Source organism: Diadema antillarum, unplaced genomic scaffold (assembly GCF_040938485.1).
Source record: "Diadema antillarum isolate AM-2024a unplaced genomic scaffold, OU_Dant_1.0 scf00000054, whole genome shotgun sequence".
NCBI classification, from domain to species: Eukaryota; Metazoa; Echinodermata; class Echinoidea; order Diadematoida; family Diadematidae; genus Diadema; species Diadema antillarum.
In genome coordinates, this window is record NW_027270943.1 from 1,545,622 (window position 1) to 1,571,800 (window position 26,179).

Sequence of the window (26,179 nt, forward strand, 5' to 3'; positions counted from 1 at the left end):
CTATGCTATGCTATGCTATACTTTATTCTCCTATGACATACTACATCATGCCTTTATATCAATGATAATATATCTGTGCCAGTCAGTAAAACAAGCATTCTGCCATTAGGTGAATGAAATGCAGAAACTGTAAAAAAATAGATTCCACTTTTGGAATTAATAAACTTGTACACTGTGAATGAGTTGCATTATTGCACTTCAGAATTATATCAATCTCACGCTTCCAGGGATACTCCAAGAAGAATGGTTTCATCACAACTCAGATGCCACTGGCCAACACAGTGCTAGATTTCTGGAGGCTGGTGTACGACTACCACATCAACACTATTGTCATGCTCAACCAACTCAGCGACGAGGTCAGTTTAGACCACAGCAGACACCACTTCACTTTTCCAAGGATTTTATCATTTCAAACTCTGCTTCTACTGATATACATGTACTGTGTATGCCACATATTTACCAAGTATATATTTTTTTTTTTGAATCATGAAGGGAGACATGTACGCATGCATATTGTATTCGTGTCAAAGTCAGAGTCAATAATTTCGCATGTTGTTCAATTCGCGAGTCGCACTCAACTTGTGAATTTTGCGAAAATAAAAACCTTGTCTCAAAATATACATCATATACAGTACACTGGAAATTTGCTTCCCAAAAGATGAATGCAGTGAACATTGTCTCCAAAGTTGACAATCTTCATTGCTTTCATACTTGAAAAGGGATAATGCTTCTTTCCCATTCCATTTGCCATGGCTAGCAATCCCAAATGTAATAACCACTCATGAAATTTTCAGTACCCTTCAGCCAAGCCTATCATAATGGCTATGTTATTAACCCGTTAAGGACGAGTCCTGAGTATGCTCCGGCAAGTGTCTATGAGAAATGCGTGTTGTAGCAAAATCAGGCCGTCCTCAATGGGTTAAATGAAGAGACAGACAGGCAGACTGACAGACAGAATGCCATACCGACAGACAGACAGACTGGCTGGCTCACAGACACACTGACAGACAGACTCACAGACAGACAAACTGAGAGAAAGACTGACAGACAGACAGAGAAGAGGCCAGGGGGAGGAGGAGAAAGAAGAGGCCTATAGAAATCACACTATTATCTTGATAGTGCCTCGTCACTGTTGCTGAATTGTATCTCTGCGCTCTCCTCTCCCATGGACTCTCTTGTTTGTACAACAACCCTTGGTTCCATTGTGTGGCACGCACTGTATTTACAATTTTGTCTTGTGTAAAGTCCAACATCCTTTCCAGAAACTCATAGCAATAATTACATCCACGCATCACACCATTAAAGGCCACTCCCCCTCAGGGGAGTGGGCATTATCAGGTACCAAAGAGTTAGTCTTTAATATCCAGAAATATTATTGTCTCACAAAGTAACAATTCACACCCAGTCCCTAACGCATAGAATACACGCTGATAGAGGTAACATAATAGGTAAAGGGGTAAACCTGTGACTTTTACTAAGCATTGTAGTCAGTTATGAAAACTGAATTCAAATCATTGCAAGGCTTTGTTGTCTAAAATCTTGAGAAAGAGAAGACAAGGAGAGGCTACTACCATGAATTCAAGGGGAGTAGATTTTAGAAATAGAAAAGTGGTTTGCTACCATGTTTTTTTAGTCAGTGTACTTTTTGTTGTTGCTGTGAAATGTAAATCTTGTGAGTGCTGCTGATTTCAACAAGGGCTCATACATATAGGTAATGATGCCTTAAGTTTCTGATAAACTTTGTTCGACTTTGAAGATATGTTTTTGACCTTCAAAATATGCCATGTCACTGATTACACAGGCATGTGTACAAGTATATCACTGTTTACCTTTACCATGTACGGCACTTTTTGAATAAATCAGTTTTAAAGTAAGAAAATATTCAAAACCGACTCAGAATGCAGGTCAAAGACCCTCAGTAAACACAGCTTGAAGATAAGTGAAAAGTGTAATCAAGTGCACCATTTATGTAGGGAAAGCGGTCAGAGTTCAAAATACCGTATGATATCTTTGATGCAGCTGAACTTTTTGGCATCATCATTGTTATGACAGAATCCATAGTACATATTCATGATGTTCAACACCAGAAAACTGTGCTGCATTTTTTTCTGTTCAATTTTAATGCATTTATTAAAAGAGAGGTGAACTTCAGCTTCAGTGCTGTATTTTATGAAAGCTGAAGCTCTCTATTGAAAAAACAAAAAACATACAAGTACATGAATGTCAAAATTAGAAAATAGATGGACACTAACAAGAAAATGGAAACAGTTAGGAGAGAAAAGTCAGTGCAGAAATGAAGTAAAATCACTTTGCAAGAAGGATGTTACGCTATAGACACGTAATGATATCTAGTTGTGCAATCACTTCATACTGAACAATGTATGTGATCATGTTCTTCTGTGCTTTCCATTTACACTGTTATTTTCGCGTACAGATATTTTCACGAATGACGAGGTCATAGACATTTTCGCGAGATGTTTTCGCAAATCAACACGGACGCTTGCATTAATGTTCTATCAACAAAGCGCATGGAGACATTTTCGTGCGTTGTTAAATTCGCGATCCAACTGTGATTCGCGAAATTCGTGAAAAATAACAACTTATACAGTAATTGTGTAAGCGTTTCATTAAGAGACGTGAACTGAAAATTTAAAAAAACTAGAGATATGCCTCTTAAAGATTAACATTCAAGAAAAATAAAACCCTTTCATTCTTAGCCTCATGATTTCACACAGAGACAGAAGAGATATTGTATTTGCTGATATCAGTAAACACACACACACGCACACTCACACTCACTTTCAACTATCCACTCTCCAAGTTGAATTTCATATGTGGACTGATTTTAGCTATCCCTATTATTAGACTTAATTATCATTCTCAGTTTATGATGGTGATAGTAGTGATTAAGGATTTTTTTTTTAAATTGTATATGAACTGTGAGACTTTCTTGCTTTTAATTAACCCATTGAAGACTAGTTCCTTGGACAGGAAATGTGTGCTAAAGCAAAATCTGGTCATCAACGGGTTAATGTTAGACTACACTGTGATGTGTCAGTTTAAAGGAGCAGAATGGTGGTGCTTTTGTGCTTCATTTCTTTCAAATCATTTCTATATCTTACTGTTATTCTACAATGTAGTCGTTGCATAATGAATTATCAATATGTCAGTAATTACTGTGTACTTCTCATGTTTCTTACACCGCAGACCTGCAGCATATACTGGCCTGTCAACACTCGGGCAGTGACCTTTGGCCCCTTCACAGTCACACACAAGGGTTCAGAGAACATGAACCAGGTCAAAGTTCGCACCCTTGAGCTTGGCTTCAAAGAGGTCAGTGCACTTTGTATTTGGGGTTCTCTGTGTGTGTCTGTCTATTTGTCCTGTGTGTGTGTATGATTGAGTTAGTAGTGAATAGACTGCAAAGAATGGTTTAATTGTAAATGGGAAAAAAAAAGAGAAAAAGTCAAGTGCCCGTGAAGGTTAGATGAAGGTTGTGTAGATTTTAGCCAGGCCCTATAGCATGCTTGTGTGCTGTACTGGATGCCAAATATACCTTCCTGAGTGTCTGTTTGCTTTATGCAATCATTGTGAAGAGTGTATGGTCATGATATAACCCCCACCCCTCCCCCTTTTCCCAATATGCTCTGCTTATGATACATTGTACTACATAAGTACTGTTCTCTGCATTGGCAAACAATTGTGAATTGCTTGTTATTGAGCTAAGTTAATCTTTGCATTCTTTTTAGTGTCATTTTCCAGCCTATTTCTCTGTTTGTGGACTCTCTTTTAGATCTAGTATTGTAGACATAAGTTAGATGTCTGAATATGAAAATTTTGCTTGTCTTTATGTCGTGATACAAGTCATAATGTCATATCATGAACAAATGTAAATTACCTGGTATGCAGAAGTTTGTTTTTGTCGAGGAAGTTCACATTGAATGTCTCTCATGCATGAATATGTGTTTGTGAAATGCACGTAGTAGAATTCTCCATTTGAAAACTTTAACTTGCAATGAAATGAATTTGTGAGAATAATGAAAATTTCCTTTCTTGCAAATTACAAGCAAGTAACATAAGACATTATAACATGGGATTAAATTGTACTAAACTGGGCATACATTGTTTAAAGCTTTGTACAGATGGATGCAACTTTCAGTATGTTAAACACTAACTGCTTTAGAATGTCCAGGAACTTTTTGATAAAAGTAAAAGGGATGGTATAGTTTTGGTTGAGACCTGGCTTCAGGTTTCTAACATTTTTGGTGAGATGATAAGAAATCTCTTATGAAATAAGAAAGAGCATGTATTTCCAAAAGGAATCCAACCTTTATACGATGAAAATTGGTTTTGAAATGGCTGAGATATCCAAAACAAACAATACTTATAAAAAGGTGGGACTCACCTTTCATTAGAGTGGCTTTTTACTTTGTTTTGGATATCTCAGCCATTTCAAAATCAATTTTTGTTAAATAAACTTTGAATTCTTCTTAGAATGGTATGCTCTGTAACATTTTAAAATACCATCTTGCGAAAAGTTAAAAGCTCAATCCTCATCTCCGCCAATGCAATACTGTCCCTTTAACCATGAAGTTAGTGGTGAGTTGTTTTTCAAGAAGTCAGGAAAGATTGTGCTTGGTATCGTCTTCCTGTAGGAGGAGCGACAGATCCGGCAGTTTGAAGTCCAGAACTGGCCACACGGTAGTCCAGATCCCGATGCCATGAATGCCCTCCTGCAACTGATGAATTACCTTCATAGCTGTGAGCTCCAGAGGGACATGGAAGGGGTGACTGGACCTACAGGCAACAGTCCTCCCATCCTAGTGCACTGCATGTGAGTGATTACATAATTGATTACATAATTCATATATGTAGGCAAACATACATGTACAGCTACTCCATGTGAGTTGCTGCTATAACTATAGCAGGGCTGCACACTAACCCATTTTTCTACTGGTGCGACCTGTCTGTTGGACCAGTAGGTTCCCAGTTTTTCCAGTTTTATTGGGCCATTCCTGAAAAAGTTACTGGTCCAACAGTAATTTTTACTGGTCAGGGACTGTCAGACCAGTGCCAGTATGCAGCATTGATTATAGACTAGTAATGAGTCACAATTTCATTGTCATAGTCCCACACATGATTGTTTATGATGGTGGAGATTGAATGTGACAGTGAAGAATATCATGCTGACTTCGGGTGATATTGCATTCCTATGCTATATTTCCATCCACAGCTATTCACATTGTGCAGATGAGATGTGGTATGTAACTGTAGAGATAGTGAGCTGTCAAACTATGATTGTACATCCCAGCTTCAGCTATTCATGATGTGAATACATTTGAAATGCTTTAAATTGAAAAATTTAATTTACACTTAATTCGATATTTAGATTCTCATTTCCGATCTAATATATTGTAACCTAATTGTTTGATATCTTCATCCAATGCCAGGAGTGGTGTCCATGAGAGTGGGGTGTTCTGCACCACCATGAACTGTCTCGAACAGCTGCAGAATGAGAGTGCCATCGACGTCTTTCAGAACCTCCGTGTGCTGCGCCTCGCCCGGCCAAACCTTGTTCCAAACTTGGTGAGTACAAGTTGCCTCATCAGTATGCTTTAATTTCTCCATTCATTAGCTGTGCTCCACAATCATGAATTCAACCACTTGTGAAATTTTTGGGACGTCCTGATTCACAAAAAACTAGACTCCCTTTGATATATTGTGTATACATTAATTACTGATGCGTACTTGTCAACTGTTCCGATTAAAATGGAATTGTTCTGATTTTCAAGGTTTTGAGACCATGAAAAACGGAATGTACTGATATTGAGCAGATGATTCTGTTTTTGTTTCTTTTTGCCCAAAAGTAAAACATTGAACCGTCGATTGGTGTATCTTATCCAGATGGGCGTTCGCGCACTAACTGTGTAAAAAAAAAAAAAAAAAAAAAAAAACGTACCTATAGTTTATATTCTATGGAAAATGATCACTTAGACTAGCTCAGATTGCAGCACAGAGCATCTAGAACCCTAGAGCTTCCAGAGCCCACTTAAGGGCCCTGGACCCCGGCTGAAGGGACTTCACACTTTTTCCCCTCTCAAAAAGTGTTCGGATTTCTGATTTCTGATTTTAAAATGTTAGCAAGTATGCTGATGCTGAAAACATTTTGTCACCTGCAGAAGGACTACCTGCTGTGCTACCAACTTCTCAGCCACCAGTACACTCTGCTGGAACCGGCCAGTGATGAGGACCAGGACTACGAGAATCGACCACCGGTCAGCGAGTCCCTCTACCAGAACGTCGACTTCTCCCGGATGGACTCGATGGAGGGGCAGCCTGTGGCATCAGTCTGCTGATAGAGGGCGCTAGTCATTTCATCCTTTGTGTGACTTTGTTTAATTATGTGGGAAACTCCTCCTACATCGATATCCTTTAGTACTATTAGGGAGAAACAAATGACAGTAAAAGACAGGAGAGACTCACACACACACACACACACACACACACACACAAATGTTGAACAAACACTTCATATCATTTATCAGAAAGGTGAATTTCTCCTCTGCTAAAAATATGGAGTGTTCAATACATTCTGAGGACAGTTTACTGATTTTATTTGAAGAAATCTTAGAGACACAATTTTGGGTCATCATCAAAATCTGAATTCTTTGGGCAATGATGAAATGTCATCTCCAAAGAGGAGGTTGTGTATAAACTTAACATACAACCAATTTACTGGAAAGAGAGGATTTGTGACTTGAGAATTACCTTTCAGATGTGTATGTTATTATGATGTCATATATATTTACTTATTGTGAGGGGAGGGGGGATATGGATATATGGGTATGTATCAAGCAGCAAGTGAGCTCACTGGAAGTATGTTTGTGTCTTGTAATAAGTGATTGGGTGTTCCTTGAATAGGACATAAATACGGCACACCTGCCTGTGAAAGATCACATGTCATTTCAAGCAGAGAGAAGACTGGGAGAGTGGTGGGGAGGTGGTCCAGCCTGCTCCACACACCCCATGGAAAACAGGTGAGCGTTACCAACCCCATTATGGTATATAATATACCACATGACAGCCAGTAATTTCTAAACAGTATCAACCAGGCACGCATGTGTATTATTGTGTGACTGATTTGTAAATGATGAGAATTTGTATCCATCTGTTGAGTATGTCAATGCAATTACACTGACAATTTATGCTTTTGTACACTTACCAGTACATTATACTGAATGCAAATAAATGCCCAGTTGTTAAATCACTACATGCACAATGTATAGAATGTAATGTTCTTAGGTAAATGTGTGGTCAAATTATGTTTCACATGATAAACCAAAAAGCAGTGTCTCTTCCACAACTCTTTTTTCCTCCTGTTCATTGTATTATCAAAAATATAGTTTTCTATCAAAACTTTCTTTTACTGCTCCGACAGTCTTTCAGACTTACTGTCACTTATGTATGAATGATACGATATGATTATTGACTCATCAGTATTAAAAGAGAATTATTAAGCTCATGATTTCAAGCATTAAAATTATGTAGTACTATTCAAATGGCATATTACAATGTATGTAAGCATATCAGCAATATAATTTATCATCATTAACAGGCTTCTTTTCTCAGGGATGAATTATTCTTTCATATTTTCTTTCAACTCTTTACCTATGAATAATAATGTAACATCAACATTTCTATAAAGAAAAGAATTGTGATTTCTGAGGAATATCTCAAACCTGTTCCCTCGGCATTTGTCAAATGTGCGTCAATGTGCTTTCCATTATATTAAAATTATGATAATACAGAAAGTGGAAAGGAGTGATCAGGTTCATTCACATTGCAAAATTGTACCTTTGCATACCGTACCTTTGCACTCCTTTACATGACTTTTCAGGGCAGCCTGTATTTGCATGGTTGCATACGTGTGAAAAAGGTATACCTTTTCCTTTGTGTATGAAGTGATTACAGTCACATGACCAAAGGGGTTGTATCAGGTGGTATACAGCGGTGGCTGATCCAGGGGGGGTGCACTGGGTGTGCACTCCCTCTTTATTTTTTTTTTTAAGCAAAAGAAATAAAAAGAAAAAAATTGGGGAGTGCGTGCGCCCCCTTAAATTTTGTATAGGCGCCTCTCCTTTATGGAATTCCTAGATCCGCCCCTGTACAGAGTGCCCTTGGCATTGATCCTTGAAGACACAGTTCACCATGTTTGTCATAGTGAGAATAGCATATCAATTAATTAAATGTGTGTATTCTCCCGTGATCATTTGACTTTAGACCTTCATGTTTCTCTTTCAAGAAGAAGGCACTCAGTAAGTGATGAAATTGAGAAAAACTTAAAAAAAAAACAAATATGTTCACATCAAAACCACTATTATAGCATTATGGCAGTGCCTATGCCCAGGGCAGTACTGTACAAATGTATGTTTGGGCTATCACATGACCTGAGTTACTGCTGTTCCAGAAATTTGCGATGGCAGTGGAAATATTTGTCTGCTGTATCTATTTACATATCCATTCCAGGGAGGCAAAGCTTTCAGACAACTCAATGTCATTGAAAGTCATGAACACCATCATGATAATCCTGTTTTACTTGAACCTCTTAAAATTTTACAGGTCAAAGGTCTGCCATGAGTTGGCAGTAATTGTGAGACAAAGTGTAAAGCATATTTGACAAGGACTCAAGGATTTGATCTGCATCATAAAGCTTTGTTTTCATATTGTAGACTTTAATATGCCGCAAGGTACAATTGTAAGATAGTTTGGTCAATTCAAGTTAAAGCAGAGCGACATTCAAAGCAAAGTCATTATCATTATACAGTACTGAATTGGCAAACTGTGCTATTAGATTGCATTCTTCCACTTTGACGGTGTATTGGTACCAAAGTGACTTTCACCAAAGCGTTACAGTCAGTAGGCCTACAATGTACATGTGCAGCCTGCTGTCAGCTCTTGAAATTTTGCTGACATTCTTTGTCTTTCAAATCTTTATTCGAATGGCTGAAATGATTTTTCTGTTTATTGATCCTCTACATGGTAACTTCCACTAGAGTTATGTGTGAGTGTGTGTGTGTGGGTGTGTGTGTTTGTGTGCGTGTGTGTTTGCAGCATAGTGCATGTCCAGCTGCTTGTTCTGTTATGATGTCTGCATCATTGTCAGGCTACGTTGAGTTAACACCATTTAGATAAAAACCAAGAAAAAGAAACTGTAAGAGAATGTACAGCTTGTATTTGTAAGTGGTCCATAGCTAAACACATGAGGGCCATGTTGCATAAAACGACAGTATTGTATGATAAATTTTAACTCTGCAGTTGATGGTAACTGTTGAAAAACTTTTCCATAGCCAATCAAGCCTGAAAATCACAGATGGTTGCCACTGATTTGCAGAGTTAGCGTTACTTGTAAAGTTACCCTCCTAGTTTTATGCAACAGGGCTCCTGATGTTCACTGATTAGAGTTTATCACAAAAACAGGACAGGAGACAAACAAGATCTGATAGTCACTGTCCTGGCTCGGAATAGTGATGATAGTCTTGATTCTGGACTGATAATATCAAATGTTTGTACTTTACTGTAACCATGTGACACACACAAACACAAGCATACAAGCAGCATAAGTGATATGAAGAATCTGTCTGTCATAGAAACACAGACAAACGAACAAACAGTCTGGATGGAAACGCCTCGGCTGCGGCTGGGTTCAGAAGTTCACGATTGAATGGATATTTTCGATTTACTTTAGAAAGCTCTGCCTGTCAATTTTTATGGAATGTTGGGGGTAGGGATGTGTTGTTCTGGACTATTTATGTGTGTGGTAGACAGCTTCAGAGGAGCTGTCCATTACTTGGCTCGAGACTTGTCTAGTGTGTGCAGTGCTCTGTAATGATGAAAACCGAGATAAAATAGTCCATAATCTAGACTAAGTAATGAGGGTTTTTACTAGTTAAAATATTGCATTCTCCAAAAAAAAAAAACTCACAACATTTTCAGTAATTTATACTCCACAAGAAAATTTGTTTGTATAGATTTGATATTAATTTTGCTTAGTTGAAGGATGTTTCTAATTGATTATACTCTTGCGCATCGATGTTACTTAAAGAAAAACAAACAAACAAACATAAATCATAACTGCACAGCCCCGTGCATTCACCTAGATGATTTAGATTTTGTAGATTCCTGGAAATATATTATGGCCAGCTGAGTGTATATTACAGGTGGCACTATTAGGCAGTCTTGCATTGAATGCTTCGAGTATGTGTCAGATAATATCAATTCACTCCATTTGTCATCACTTTTCTTTCTTTTGTATGTTATATGCTGCTATCAAAAATGGTCAGTGATGTTAAACTATTCAATAGATATATTGTAAGAACATTTACAGTATTGCTTCACTCCTGCTCTCAATGATGCTGGACCAGTATGAATGTGTTGCAATATATGTCATCATTACTACAAGTTTACTTTGTAGTTACCATGATTACTATATTTCATGCAGCCAGTCTCTGACTGGAGTTTCTGTTTCACCGTAACTTTCACAGACACTTTTGTGTTTGTGTGGGAAATGTTCAATGTACACAATGCATTTTAATTTCTATATTTTTCTGTATGTTCATATATAAGCGTGATAAGTTACCTGTATATTTTTTTATCTATGCACCAAGGTGTGTTTCTAATATCAAATTTTGATTCGGGCATCACTGATAATCATTTGCACTTATAGCATTATAACCATATTGACCAGTATCATATAGCTATTATAATTTGTAGTCTTGTAACCATATTGTGCTACACAAAGGTGTTCACCTTTGTTTCATTCATTTCCCTTGCATTGATGATCAGGATGTGTGTGTGTGTGTGTAAAAGGCCTATACAGCATTTTAGTGTATTCGACAAGTCACACACACCTCATGTGTAGTTACTCATAAAGAGGGCATTCCTAACCTGTCTTATCCATTTAGTCTTGGGTGTGAAGTAATGATAGTGATGATGATTGTGATGATGATAATGATGTTAGTGGTAATGATATCAGCATTAGAACACAACAATGAAAAGTCATTATTCATGCAAAGATTGTGTATGTATGTCCCTAATTACAGATACATGTTGTATTATTAGGAAGAGATATCATAGCATCACAACAGTGAGTTTTCCATGTATTGTCACTATTTCTGATGTTGAAAATGCCCTGGGGTGGTATTCTGAGGTCGTAATTAAGTCTGTAATTAACTTCGTGATTAAGTCGTGAAGTTAATAGGCCCTTAATCATGGGCAAAATCGGTATTCTGAGGACGTAATTAAGGTATGATTAAGTCCCCTGTAATTATCTTAGGTCCCTCCCATCTAATTGTTATTCCATCCAATCAGATGCGTTGTTAGAAGCCAAAATGATGATTACACGCGCAAATATGCCCTCAATGCGCGCTTCTGCACGCCCCCTGTAATTACAACCCAAGAGCTCCGTGCGCACACTCCGGTATTTGATTACAACCCCTCACCTACGCACGCGAAGATCTCAACCTCTTTGCTCACACAAAATGACAAAATTCCTCGAAGATCGGCTATATTTCTTTTTTTCTCTGAATTCTACGGATACCATGATAACAAGATTCAACCGCTCCTCGGTTACCGAAGACGGTAAGCATCGTTGTGGCAGAGAAAACACGATGTAATGCGTGATATCGGAGTAGTTAATGACACTCTTTGGTATCATTAAGTTTTCCATTAACTTTCATACTTAATTACACCCTCAGAATACCGATTCGTAATTAACTCTGTGATTAAGTCCTCTCTGAGGTGCACGCGCATTGATACGCGCAAACGCGTAGGTCCTTCCCGCCAAAACGCTTGTTGCTATGGTAGTTAATATACCCCCTACTTAATCATGCTCTCAGAATACCAATTCGGTAATTAAGTGCTAATCAGACACTTAATTAGCTCTCAGAATACGGCCCCAGGTATTGAACAGCACTGTGGACTGGCATAGTACAGTATGTCCCCCCCCCCCCCCCCAAAAAAAAAAAAAAAAAAAAAAAAAAAAAAAAAAAAATCGGATTTCCACATTTAAAATTTGCAATATGAATAAAGTATCTCAATGTTATTTCATGGTCTAAAATATACATCATCATACCTACTCTGTATATTTTGCAGAAAACCCCATTCATTTTGCTTAAGTGGTCACAGAGAAATGTGGATCATTGTAAAGCATGTCATGGGTCTGTTTCTTCCAAGTTTAGCACCCGGATGTTCTTGGAACTGCATGAATGGACAGAACTTTGAGGGAAGGATTCCTGACATGCTCTACAAAGATCATTTTTTTCTCCTTGCCCACTGAATTGGATGGGGTTTTCTGTAAGATGTGGGTAATAAGTTATAATTTCATACCCTGAAATTGTATTTGGATTGATTCATTATATTTAAAGTTATCATTGTGGAGGATCCCATTGTTTGTTTGTTTTTTGAGGGGGGACATATCGTATAGTAAGAGGGTGAAAAATTGAAGTAAGTATATGTTGCATAATGAAAGAATAATGTGTGCTGACATAGTGTGTATGTATCAGGTATGTTATCAACTGCAAGGCAAGGTACTCACATTGAATCAAGCAGAATTTAAGGCCTCTCATCATGGAAAGAAGCTATTTCTGTCAGTCCACTCCACCCCACCCCAACTCAAAAAAAGAAACAGGAAAATAGCTTACTAAATAAAGAGAGAACTACATATCAAAATCTCTCTTTTTTTGTCTTTGTACAGTAAGGCTGTGAAGAGTTGAAATGTGACTCAAATTGTGTTTTCAAGGGAAATCCCCTTCTCACCAATTCTGGAACTAAATTTCTCCTCTACTTATTCTATTTATTTTCAAGCAGTCATGCATTTTGTATACAGTATAGAAGAAACCCTTAATGAAAGTCTGATGTCCAGCTACCTGTAACAGTCTTCTTTTTCTTAGAGGTACTAGTCTACTGTGGTATTCACCTTGTCAATGTAATGTATACAGGGTTTATTTATGTCATGTTGAAACATAAGATGGTTGATATGTGCAAGCAGGTCTTTGCATATTTGAATCAATGCACATAGAGAAATATAGTATTTACGAACATACATTATATTGTGAGTGTTATCAAAGCTAATTTGCATATAATTATACTAAATTTCACAACACATTGTCATGTGTTATGAGTTGTTATTATGTCTCTGAGAGTTCATATGGTACACAAGTGTGTGAAAGTGTGATACATGTAGCAAATCTGAATACACATACAGTGGAAACTCAGTATAATGAGATCCCTGGGACCAAGTTAATTTGTTCTCTATATTGGATATTTTGATGTTAGAAGTGAACAGTGGCGGATATTTTTTCTTTATTTTTTGTTTAAACAATATAAATAAAAAGAAACAAATTGGGGTGGGGTGTATGCGCCCCCTTTAATTTTGTCAAGGTGCACCCTCCCAGAAGTCCTGGATCCGCCCCTGGTCCATGAACAATGCAAAGGAAATTAATTCATTGGGACTGGAGAAATTAGTTTGTGATATCAGGTATTTTGTTTTATCAGATCTCTTTATATCAAGTTTCCACTGTAACAGTATATGATAAGTCTGTGTATTTTATATCCATTATGTTGAGACTGATATTTCACCCTTCATAAATCCCATGGAGGAAGGAGAGAAATAAGCAAAAGGCTGAGGGACAGAGGAAAGTGAAGGGTGAGAGTGAGAGGTAGTTGAGGGTCAAAGAGGACAAGGGGTGGATGAGGAGGAGGAGGAAAAAGGGAGTAAAGAGAGAACTGAAAAGGGAGGGGGAATAGGAGAAACAGGAGAGGGAGGAAAATGAGGGGGAGATGAAGATAAGGAGAGAAGGAATAGGAAGAGAGTTGGAGAGGAGAAGAAAGAGAAGGGAAGGATTATGGAGAGTTTGGAGGAAGGGGAGAAGAAGGGAAGGAATAAGGGGAGATTTGGTGAAGGGGGGAAGAAAGGGATAAGGAGAAAGTTGGGGAGAAGGAGGAGGAAATAGTTTGGGAGGAAAAGAACTGCGGGGAGGATACGGGGGAGGAGGAGGAGGAGGCCGAAGGGAATGAGGAGAGAGTTACAAAGGAGGAGGTGGAGGAGAAGAAGAAAAAGAATAATAGGAGAGTCAAGAAGGGGAAGGAGAAGGAGGAAAGAAATAAGGGGAGTCAAGGAGGATGGAGGAAAGGAATAAGGGAAGAATTGAGGAGGAGGAGGAGGAGGAGGAGGAAAAAATAAAGAGAGAATAATGGGAGAGTCAAGGAGGGGAAGGAGGAAGGGAAGAAGGTGAGAAGAGAAGCAATGGAACGGGGTACAAGGAAGAAAGAAGAGGGAAAGATAAATGATTCCTAAAAGTAGAAAATAAGATTTTGATAAGTACCTTTTCTTGGACACTATAATGCAATGAACAGTAGACAAAAACGGAAGTGTTCGTATATTTCTCAATAATACATTTAATATACCAGTAACGCACGATCTCAATTTCAGTGCATTGAATATGCTTAAAATATAATACCACTTATAAGGGTATTTGTTTTACAATATATATCTAAGCTGAACACAAACCGTTTAACAACCGACACAGGCAAACGAGAACAAGCAAAGTAAAGAAGAAACAGTCAAAGAATTGAATAGATGGAAATTAGCCGCTGCTTACTACTGAATGGATCAGTATTTAAGATGACAGAAGAAATATGTTCATATTTCTATAATTGTTGGCCTTATACAGTAACACTAAAAGTACTGCCACAGTAATGCATCAGCCCTTGAATAATGGACCTTAATACCTCATAGAGACCATGCATGTTGGATGGACAGAAGATACAACAAACGTTGACACAGCATAAAGACGAAAATAGCCAGATGAAGACGAATATTATTTCTGCATTCTTTCAAGAAAAAAAATAAAACGACGAATCCACCATTTACACACCATTTACCGCAGGGGAAAATAAAAGAACAAACGCTTACAACCGAACTATGATGTTGCATGTCGTTTTAAATATGCAACTAATACATTAAAGGAAGAGTCATGCACAATATAAGATAGAAGTGGATGTATGTTTCTCGTGAAAATGGTGACCAAAGAATTCATAAGCAGGCCTCGGAGTGCCGTCCTGCGGCGGAGTTAGCGGTCTCGAAGGTGGTAGGTGGTGTAATCGTTGGCGTACACCTTGATGTAGTTGACCTGCATGGCTGCATCCTCTCCGTTGTTGGTATCGGGGTTCCAGGTTGGGTACCAGGCGTCCTTCGCTAGATAAAAATCCTTGGAGGCCGTTGGGGATGTGTTGGCCCATGGCTTCGCGGTGCCTTGTAATCCGTCGGCGAAATAGTTGACGCCACCAACGGCCACATTTAGAATGATGTAGAACTGCAAAGAGAGCAACAGATCGGGATTGTGTTATTAAACGCTTCTGCGACAGCCAACAAAACGACATTTTTTTTTTGTCCTAGCACCCCGACATGATTCGCATGTGCACTTTATTCTAACTGAACCACAAGCAACGGCCTAGTTTATGCGATAGCAAACGACAACAGCCACATCGGAGCGATAGAACGCAGTGAATAGTGCAGCTTACGATTTAATGATTGTTGAATGTCGGTAGTGGCACTGAGATGCAAAAATTCTGCAATATTGGATTGAATACTAGTATATAAATATGCTCGATCACCATCTTCAAAAGCAGCTTTCGACTCCTGATGCCTTAAACAAAGAAGAAGCAATTTGTTGAACCTTTCTACTTTTGACAAATACCGTCAGCGAGTATCACTTTGTGTCAGAACTGTAGAAATTAGGAGTTAATGCCAAATTAGGAGTTAATATGCCAAATTAGGAGTTAATGCAAATTACCGACATATTATTATTGGTGTCTGATCACTCAGTCCAAGTAGATGTTTTCTTTTGAGTGTTCTGTACACTTCCAAACTGATTTGGGGTGAAGTCATATGCATATAGAATTTATTCATGTTGATATCCCAACGTGTATAGTTTCGAAATGAGGTCAAAATGGGCCTGTGCGTTCGATCCCAGCAGAGTTTTCATCAAGATTTCGTAAGGATCGAAAGCTCCGACCTGTTTTGACCCCATTCATTCCACCGAATCACAACTGCTGAATAAGCAGTTTTCGAATGGATACCCTCACAGCATCTCTCTCACAAATTGCCACATTAATGCATTTGATTTTGTTGTCTTAAGGTACCTAAAAGGGCAGTGTTCACTAAAACTACGTAGGCCTACGTTTACTGCTCAACTATAGTTCTACTTTTCCGTTGTATAGTTATATGTATTTATAAAAGAATGAGATTAACAGCAGAAAGATTGTTCATTATGAATACACAAAAAATCGTCTGAGCCGTAGCTTGATCGCAAATTCCCAACACTATAATTGCATCTCTTTTCAACTCATTTACCTGTACGAAAGTATAACATCGGTATGAAAGTGACAACAGGTTGATGGATTTGATGACATTCACCTTTTATCAATGTGCAGAAAGAGCAAACGCAATAAAATAAGAATGGTATTTTGAAAGGCAATCTTAGAGTCATGAGCGCTATCTAGGCTTCAAGGCAGCGTCTTATAACAGTAGGGAACTTTAGATTTGCGACGATTGCGTTGGCCCTTCTTCTTTCTCCATGCGTCGTATTGCAAAGCAGCTTTTGAATAGATTTCGCGATGACGTAGACTGTAAAGTAAAATGGCGCCATCGTTGTCTCTCAATCGTTCATAATAGCTCTCCGCGTCGTGAATTTCAGCAGTCGCTATAAAAATGGCCCAGAAACGATGTGAAGCTCAGACGACGCGAGATCGATTTCGCTGAGTAGTCTTGCGCATCCCCATGCGCAAGCGCAGATTTTTTGTTTTTTCCTGGACGTCCTCGTCGCAAATCTGACGCTCCCATTGTTCTGTCTTATTTGTGTATTTGCATTGTACTTGATTTTGACTCGAATAAATGCTTGATGAAAAGGTGTTAAAACTTAAACCTTTTATTTTGCTCTATAACCTCTAATCAGTTTTGACTAAACTTATCCTATTCTTGTTTATTTCATCTGTCCAAATCAACCAAAGCTGCTTGAATAAGAATTTTTCGTGGAGTATGTTGATTGCGTTATCATAATGTGTTTCAGAATGTATAAATTCCTTGCCATCCATTATTTTTTTTGGTTTATTATGCCTTTCCCTCAACTCTTACGTACCTCCTGGTCGAACGGTGTCAACTTATTCGGGGAGTTGGCCCACGGGTTTTCAATGCCTGGTGCCTCGGTACCAAAATCACCCAAATCCCAAAACCCTGTTGGTGGGTTCACTGTGAGAATGAGATCGTCGTCAATGTAAAATCTGGAAACGGAAAACGAAAAAAAAAAAAGAAAGATGGTTGAGCAGGAAGAAAAAAATTCGAGTGGTCAGTAAGTGCTTATGATTGCAAGTGTTCATAAAATTGCACAACACAACACATGTCTTCTTTCATTTTTGCTCTCTGCAATTGACACAGCGCCAGAGAAAATATAACACACAAGATGGAATTGGGTATTATCCGAGATCCCCTTTGTAAGGGGTGATCACGTCGCATTGATAATAATGACAAGAAGAATTCAGATGTACTGACAAGGAGCTGTATCATTTTACAAGTGTAGTTGTTGTTCCATTCACGAAGCCTATTCATTCATTCATTCATTCATTCATTCATTCATTCATTCATTCAATCATTCACTCGTTCGTTCATTCGTTCATTCATTATAAATGGTTTAATGGACATTATGATACTTTCTTTAGAGATTGAATGGTCTAGTTTGAAGGAATTTATTCCGTTATTTATTCATAAACGAGACAATCCATATAATTTCAATGTCAGCTTTCCGACATTCCTCACAAAGATGAGCGCAACGGTACAAGGGTTTCCTTTATTAGAAATATAGAGATACATCACATGAATGAAATGTTCATCAGATGATTATCTTATGTCAGAATTAATATGATTACATTGTATTTGACTATAATAGATACACTGTAATTTCCTGTCAACTTTTTTTTAATGACATACTATAATGAATGAAATCAGGACTGTACAAAACATGTGGGTTCGTTTAAAAAGTAGCAGGTATTTGATAGATAGATGCGATATATACGCCATCTGTTATTTGCAACACGCCTAAAAGAGAAAAGAATATATGAAAAATAAATCAGACATCATACCCATATGCATTACGGTCAATCAACTTACTTCAGATCAGATGGAGTCCAATCCAAAACAAACTTGTGGAAACTGTTTCCAAACGTTTCGCCATTGGCAAGATTTCTGAAACAAACGAAACAATAATAAGGATGGTAATGACGATTATGATAATTATAGTAAAATAGCTATAATAGATGGTGATAGTAATAATGATCACGCTGTTATTATTATCACCATCACCATTATTATTAGTAGTAATATAGTAGTGTTACTAAACTACTACTACTGCTACTGCTACAATTCATTATCATTATCATTAATAATGACATTAGTGATCATTAGTAATATCTTTGGTTGTTGTTGTTTTTTAATTCCAACAATATTGACAACAACATCAGTAATAATCATGGTGTGGTCTTCTTTATCCTTATCCTCTTCACTGTTGCCACCCTTTAGAGGGGGTTACCAAAGTTGAGATTGAAGTAAACGAATGCAAGGGCTTGACAGTGAAGCAATTAAAGAGCATATTCATTTTTTGTTCTTTTCAAGCATTCCAGTTCATTGATCTAAAACGCTGCATGGAATTATGCCAGTCACTTGTGAAAACTTGACTTCACAAATCGATAAGCATTAGCATACTTGTCAACTACAGAGGTCTTACCTACAGCATGATCAGTTATTTTCTACTCAATAGCTGGAGTATGTGATTTCACTTTGCTTCGCTGTGTTGTACATAATTATTATAGTTCGCAGCACTTTTCTGGCTCTGTTTTATTTGTTAATAAATTTTAATAGATTAACTCAATGCATGCGGTGCGTATTGCATTCCTCTTGTTGTTTGTTTATTTGTGTGTGTGTGTGTGTGTGTGTGTGTGTGTGTCCCATACCTTTTTTAATGGTCGTTTGTGTGTAGTGTTAGATTCTATGAATCGTTGATGGCTTTCCACAGCAAGAACAAAAACTACAGTAAAGGAAGGTTATAGGATTCAATGGAATTTTCACAAAAGCGTCTACGGGGCGAAAGTATATACAGTTTGTAGAGATAATATCACATTATGTGAGTTATGTAACAGTACTATCTCGGTAAGAATACGTATTTCAAGAGTTCTCTTCAACGGGTTCCTTACATTCAGTGTATTTTAAGAGTGTATGAGTAGCCTTGCAAACGCTGATGTGGCCTTTCCAACCTCCTACCATAATATATGATTTATCAACGACATCTGTCTTTAATCATAAAAATCAATGTTGTTATTATTAGTAATCGCAATCAATATTGCTAGTATACTAGTAGTTATCACAGTCAACATTTTGTTGCTATAGTGATCGCAGTCACCATAGTTGATATCATCTTCGTCATCGTAAGTATCATCAAGCTATGAGAAAACTCACTTGGTCGCGTGGGTCTTTGGGTAGCCATTATACGGCCAGAAGGGTCCCCAGTGCATTGTTGAGCCCACCTGATCCACGCCCACTGATGTACCAGTTGCATCACGAAGATCAGTGTTACCTGTCATGTGGACGAGAATAACACAGACATGAAAAGAGTCATAAAATCGTGTTATTATGATGGAAATACAAAGTACGAATTTTGAGCTGCAGTACTGATAGTTCCTACAAGTGGTCGGAGGATTCACACGACAGCAGACGAACAAAGTACCATGAAACAAGCAGAATAGAAACGGTTTGCTTTGAATAAAAAGATAAGACGTCACGAAATGAGGCAAGTCATGGAACTTTGCATTCCCAATACCAGAGCTTTAATGAAATAGTATAAGCATAAATTCATAATCGTATACACGCAGATTAGCTGGCGTAGTGACAATATTATGCACTCACAAAGTATCTTTTTAGTTTGCTAATGATTACCTCCGCTATAAATATGGTTCGTCTTTTACAATAAACTAAAGAAAATCCATGATAAGGCTTTAAACCAAATTGAAACGATAAGAAAGTAATCACTTTGTAAATAGAGGAGCATTTAGTTTATGAAGTATCTTCAAAACGAATGGTTATCGTTATCTTTAACATTGCTTGATTAACAAAACAGTGGGAGGACATTAAAGGAATTGCATTATCCCTTTATTAGATTTGAATGTATTAATTTCATCACTGTTTTCCGAAGTTATTATAAAGTTAATATTCCATAACTTTCTGGGTTTTTTATCTGATTCCAATAAACTTTTATCGTCACATCTTTCATCTTTTATCTCTTATATCGAAATTTCGTTACAGCCGAAGAATATAAGGTATATCAAGACATGTAGATGGTAATTTGGGGACCTGAATGTTTAATTCGTTGTAACGAGAATTTAACCGTGTTTGTTCTAACTGGAGTGCACTGTGTTTTGATACTGAAGTCTCACCTCGGGCTTCCACCAGGTCAATCTCTCCCGAGGCGGGCCACTCGCCGTAGGCACCGTGCTTCGGGAGCAACCAGATAGCTGCGAATGAAAGGTTCACCGAAAAGTTGTTTTTGTGACTGTACATTTGTCAAAGACTCAGACTTTGTCAACTACATTTAATTACTTGATCTTAAGATGGCGTTCCAATGTATTTCGTACACGGATATATTATCATTTCTTTTAGCATATATATATGAGACGGGCTGCAGACAGGAGGGGTCAACGGTAATCAATTTAATTCGGTTTTCTTTCACATCTCTTTAAGAATATACAAAGACGAACAGATTAGAAACAGAATACGAATGGATATACAAACTATAACAAATAAATACGAGTAGTACAGAAGTGTTACGGTAGTTGAGCTAGGAAAACAGTAAAAGAAAAATACATTGTATGGCGGATATAACGGAATGAGAAAAAGGTCAGTGACCTATCAGAGGTCAAAGTCATGGGCCTGCGGATATGAACTGCAGTTTACACATTCGAACGATAACATTTGTATAACTTACAAAAAAAAACATACAATGTTCATGTAGATATACAGAATTTGGGAAAGAAGCAAATGAACTGAAAACATGGCAGGATGAATGATAATAGCAAAGATCAAGTAGGAAGAGCGCATGCAGTAATAATCAGAGATCCACATGAGAAGCTGATATACCTGGCCAGATCCAGTCCCCAGTAGGCATCTTAGCCTGTACTTCAAGTCGTCCGTATTTAAAGGAGAAGGAGTCCACAGTCCTGATGCGAGCAGATTGGATGGGATTGAGATAGTTATTCCCATTGCCAACCCGTTCACAACCATACCAGGCGTTCCCTGTGCATAGGTTAGCCGGTGATGCACCTGTGTGTTGGATACAACCAATCATCACCTTAGTACCTGGCAATAGTGCTTTAATGTTACAAGTATTACCGGTATGCTACGTTCACACCATGTTCCCGGCGGCCACGGTCAGTATGTTTCACGCCACCATGGACAAAACGCAACGAAACGTGACCAGGCGGTAACAAAACTCTGACGCCGTCCGTGGTGAGACGAGAGGGAAATATAGCTTATAGGTGAGTAGTTTGTGCCCTGGCCAGACACCGTTAGAATGGCGTCTGTGTATAGCTATACAGTGTAAGTGTTCATTGGAGTGAGGACTGGAACTGATAAGACTATGGGGGGGGGGGGGGATGAAGAAGAATGATATCCCACCTACCCACGGCGCGCTACGTACGTTTCGGCAAACCGGACTGTTGTGGCCGCCAAGCTCCATAGTGTAAACATATAGCATAACAATACATTTTCAAAATTTGAAAGTGCAAAGTTGTTGTTTTTTGGAGAGATTATGGCAGAAAAACACCAACAACGACAGCAATAACATCAATGATAAATGTTTTTAAAAAAATCACTTAAATTGGGTAATGAATTCATTGTGTCTGGACAAAAAAAAAGAAAAATATTGTCGACATATGCCACAAGATTGCAATTGATTGATGGATGGATTGAAAGTCCCAAAGGACCTATCTTTTCTCTTCCGCTACAATTCTATATTTGCAGTGCAATTGGATTACGAAAGCTCTAAATGTAAATACACGAAGACATGCTGAGACTTGCAATAGGAATAATTCAAGCCCAGAACTTTGATATGATCATGATCATGAGTGGACGCTCATGTTTAGGAACACGGAGCTCCTTCCATAATTTCCTCCTCTTTCAATCTTATACTCACCCCAAAGACTCAATGTTCCCCAAGTCAAGTAACCCTCTCCAAAGTTATCTTCCGTCAGGGTCTGGTAAAATGTAAAAAAGAACAGCAAACAATTTCAACATTATGGACCAGAGAAACAATTCAGATAGTGTGGTAGTGTACGATGATACCCGAATGTTAACTGTGTTATTCGTTCAGATGCGTAAATTGTTATATTCAATTGGAAATTGAGGAAGATTATAACATTTGATATTGTCTTCCAGTCTGGTGGTAACATAAATGCAAAGTAAAAGCGAGAGAATAGACAGGATTCAACTTACAATGACTCACAAAACTGTTCCAGACTATGAGAGTAAGCGTACGTACTGTATAGGGCTTATCAACAAAGCCTTAGCAAAATATATGATTACAATCTGTTGATATTGTGCACTTAAAGGCCAATCTATGCGACAAGGAATAGGGGAGATTTTGGCACAGCCTGTGCGGTTGCTGGTCCTTATTCGTTCGTTATTCCTAAGGTACGTTATTCTGAAGGTTCATTAGTCTGAAAAAAAGAGATGTTAATGCAGTTTGTGCAGGTACTGCTCTTTATTCCGAAGGTTCATTGTTCTGCAACGTTCTGAAGGTTCGTTATTCCGAGGTTCGTCATAATCCGAAAACGAAATAAAGTATGTAATTCTGTAGGTCCGTTAGTACACACCTTCTTTTCATTTTCGGATAGCGAACCTTCGGAATAATGAATCCTATTTCATTTTCGGATTAAAACACACACACACACACACACATGGGTACATTGTTTAGAAAATTGTGTGTTTTGAAATAACGAACATTCGGAATAACGAACATTTGGAATAATGAACATCACCCATTTGTGCTACCTGTGAGTCATTGAACCCATTCGTTACGATCGCCACCGTGTTCGTACACGACAATTAAATAAAACTTGCAGCAGGTTTTTGGCTTCTTTGTTTGCTTAGGTTTTTTTATGGAACCAATGAAATGAGAGCAGCACGACATCAAAGAATGTGGAAGAAGTTGTCACATGAACGAGTAATACCCCTATTCCACAGAATATCATATCTTTTTTTCCTCATAGGTCATTCGTCGGAAGGAAAGTTGCCGCCCACCGAAGTGTATCGGGTGACAGTCTGATGAATCCAACTCGTGTTGGTCATCGATCAGGTCAGTATCAGACACGCCTTCCGACGAGTGACCGATGAGAAAAAAAAAATGTCTGTGGTATAGGGGCATTAGTTACGCCAGTGTGAATGTACACCCCCATACACAACGTCCTACATACAATGTGGATAACAAGTTTTGGTCACATGATTGACATCCGTTCCATAAAAATATTTGTTGCCAAACACAGAAAACCGTGGTGTTACAAAATTACAAACTTCTCAATCATAGAGGATATGTGAAGGTCTCGAGCATAGACGATATGACAGTTATGAGACCAAATTATTTATAGGTGCGTCAAGTTAAACAGCAGGTCAAGTACAATGTATAGCGTTTCTCCTACTTGACGCCATCATCTATTACTGCTCAATGTCATTGTTTGACTGCAATAAACGCATAAAGACGAGTGCCTTGATAGCTTACGTTCTCCAAGACCTATGTGACCGATGATAATAGATTTGTTTTCAAAAGGGAAGACACATTATCAAGTAATGTCATTTTTCTTCTCTTTCTTTTTTTGTCTACTCTGTCTTCGAGTTGGACAGAAGCAGAAAGGGGGGAAAAAAAGGTTTATGAGTTATAGTCAACGGAATCATGTTGACTATTAAAGAGTTGTCAAGGGAATTGTTGAGGGTGATGAGTGATGATCATGTCAATCCACGTGACATTGGTGCACAGTCCGATCATAAAGTCAGTGGGGAGGAGGGGGCTGGCCAATGTTGGACCTACCGGCTTCAAAAATAAGACGCCATCTCGAACGTAGCTGTTTGATCGATTGTTTGTGTAGTACTCAAATTCCCAGTTCTGTGAAAGATAACAGACAGGATTGGATGAATACAATAGGTTATGATTGATAGGCTCTTACGAGTACCCCTTTCACACACTCATCATCATAATGTCTTTAGTACTCCTTGCAGAACGTATGGCACTGACAAAGTTTAAATTAGGTCGTATGTATTCAGATCCTTCTGTACACATCAGCAACGGTAGAGGATCGAAAACATTGCCTACATCATTGTAATCACTCTTGTTCTAACTCCTCATTGGCTAACGCAATTCTTCCTAAAGTTGAGAATTTCCCCACAATTCCGTGACTTAGAGGGTACTAATGCCACTGACCTCAGGAACTGATGGTCACAAACATGCGACTGGCAAACTTTAACAACACCGAGGGCGCCGTTTAAAGAGAAAAGGCAAATTGAGTTAGTCAGTAGGTCATACTCGTCTTGCGTCAGTTTATTGTATTGTGGGAAAGTGATAAAGATTTTTCTATTGAAACACAAATTTATCTCTTTGATTATAATGATTACGTAAAATTTGATTATCACTAGGTTTATGACTACGACGGTAGTTAAACAGCAAGATACCGAAATGTTTATCATTGTGGATTTAATTGTGATATGCCGTTAATTTCCTAATTATGCACACCCCTCTTCTTCGCTTTCTTTTTACTTTTCTCTCCCTCTCTTTCTTTCTTTCTTTTTTACTTCCTCTCTCTCTCCATCTCTCTCCCCCTTTCTCTCCCCTTCTCTCCCCTCTTTTTCTTTCTTTATTGTATTGTTTTGTTGTGTGCATTTCATCAATGGCATGCAATTCAGCTTCTGGGCTCCTACGTACCATTCTTGTTTTTACGATATAAACCAATATCAATCTCTCTCTCTCTCTCTCTCTCTCTCTCTCTCTCTCTCTCTCCCTGTCTACCTCTCTCTTTCTTTGTCCCAATGCCAAGAACTATTTCTTAATAGATAAGAATGAAGAAAAAATGGAGATGATATGACTTACTCCACCTCCCCCAGCCGTGATCTCGTGTTCCCAGATATCGAGGTTGAAATCGTCGAACTGCTCGTTGAAGATGAGACCATCGCAGGGGGCCGTGTTCATGTCACATGACGCGTCACATGGGTAGGCGCTGCACTGGACTGGAGTGGCTGTTGAAAAAACACAGTCATCATCGTGGTGTAATCAGCTGTCTCACACATTTAACATTTTTTACATTAAAAAAAAAATCAGCACAAACCATGGAGTTACCATAGTTATCATGAACTGAGCACACACAAGCTCTGAAAACGACAGGCTATGAGGTAATTCAAAGTAGGTCTATAAAGAAATTCTTTTAATGACCATAGGAGAAACAACCTGGAAGTTATTCATTGTCGTGGAAGGAGCAACGTAAGTGGGAAGAGAAAAAAATATGATAATTCAACGTGTCTGTCTGTATGCGCATTTCACTGATACTTCCACCACGTAGATATCCAGATTTTGTGTGAGCTGCGTAATATATTTTACCAGTTGTGGCCATGATATAACTGTTTTCAGTGGGGGAGAGCGGCAGCTTTGACGACATCGAGTGAGAATTCCAGAGCGCATATTAATATCATAACCTATGTTACTTTCGCTTATTTCTCACAAAAGGTACATTGGGTATGCAGTACCCCCTCAAGATCATATATAGCAGAGATCATTTTGATTTGAAAAATTGGAGCGTCTGCATATACAAAGATTGCTATTCATTTGTTTTTTAAGCCCAAAGGGTTCGTGATTTCGATTCCCTCTCTTCAAAGCTTCTCTTTGTTCTCACTGGTCTTCTTTTTCCTTTTCTATAGGAGCAAGTTTGGTTTGCAGAGGACATTTTTGAAGGTTTTTTTTCGCAAAATACTCGTTTCAAAGCATTGAGTGAAAAAATGAAACTGTGAGAAAGATGAAGAGAGAGGGGGTACAGAAGAGAGGGACCA

At 38.3% G+C, this 26,179-nt stretch overlaps 2 protein-coding genes across 2 annotated transcripts in view; one reads left to right on the forward strand and one right to left on the reverse strand.

Annotated features, from left to right (window-relative positions):
* Window positions 1–6,439, forward strand: part of LOC139715730 (uncharacterized) — a 96,075-nt gene extending 89,636 nt beyond the window's left edge. Inside the window, exons 40-44 of the mRNA XM_071627279.1 lie at window positions 228–356; window positions 3,208–3,333; window positions 4,656–4,834; window positions 5,451–5,586; window positions 6,180–6,439. Coding sequence (XP_071483380.1) covers window positions 228–356; window positions 3,208–3,333; window positions 4,656–4,834; window positions 5,451–5,586; window positions 6,180–6,356 — 747 coding nt within the window. The 3' untranslated portion in view covers window positions 6,357–6,439. The remainder of the gene's footprint in view (window positions 1–227; window positions 357–3,207; window positions 3,334–4,655; window positions 4,835–5,450; window positions 5,587–6,179) is intronic.
* Window positions 6,440–14,447: 8,008 nt separating this feature from the next.
* LOC139715752 (beta-1,3-glucan-binding protein-like) overlaps window positions 14,448–26,179 on the reverse strand; it is a 31,331-nt gene continuing 19,599 nt past the window's right edge. Inside the window, exons 5-13 of the mRNA XM_071627302.1 lie at window positions 25,230–25,375; window positions 24,177–24,251; window positions 22,290–22,350; window positions 21,236–21,418; window positions 20,536–20,613; window positions 19,562–19,679; window positions 18,221–18,295; window positions 17,196–17,337; window positions 14,448–15,371 (exon numbers count right to left, since the gene is read on the reverse strand). Coding sequence (XP_071483403.1) covers window positions 15,129–15,371; window positions 17,196–17,337; window positions 18,221–18,295; window positions 19,562–19,679; window positions 20,536–20,613; window positions 21,236–21,418; window positions 22,290–22,350; window positions 24,177–24,251; window positions 25,230–25,375 — 1,121 coding nt within the window. The 3' untranslated portion in view covers window positions 14,448–15,128. The remainder of the gene's footprint in view (window positions 15,372–17,195; window positions 17,338–18,220; window positions 18,296–19,561; window positions 19,680–20,535; window positions 20,614–21,235; window positions 21,419–22,289; window positions 22,351–24,176; window positions 24,252–25,229; window positions 25,376–26,179) is intronic.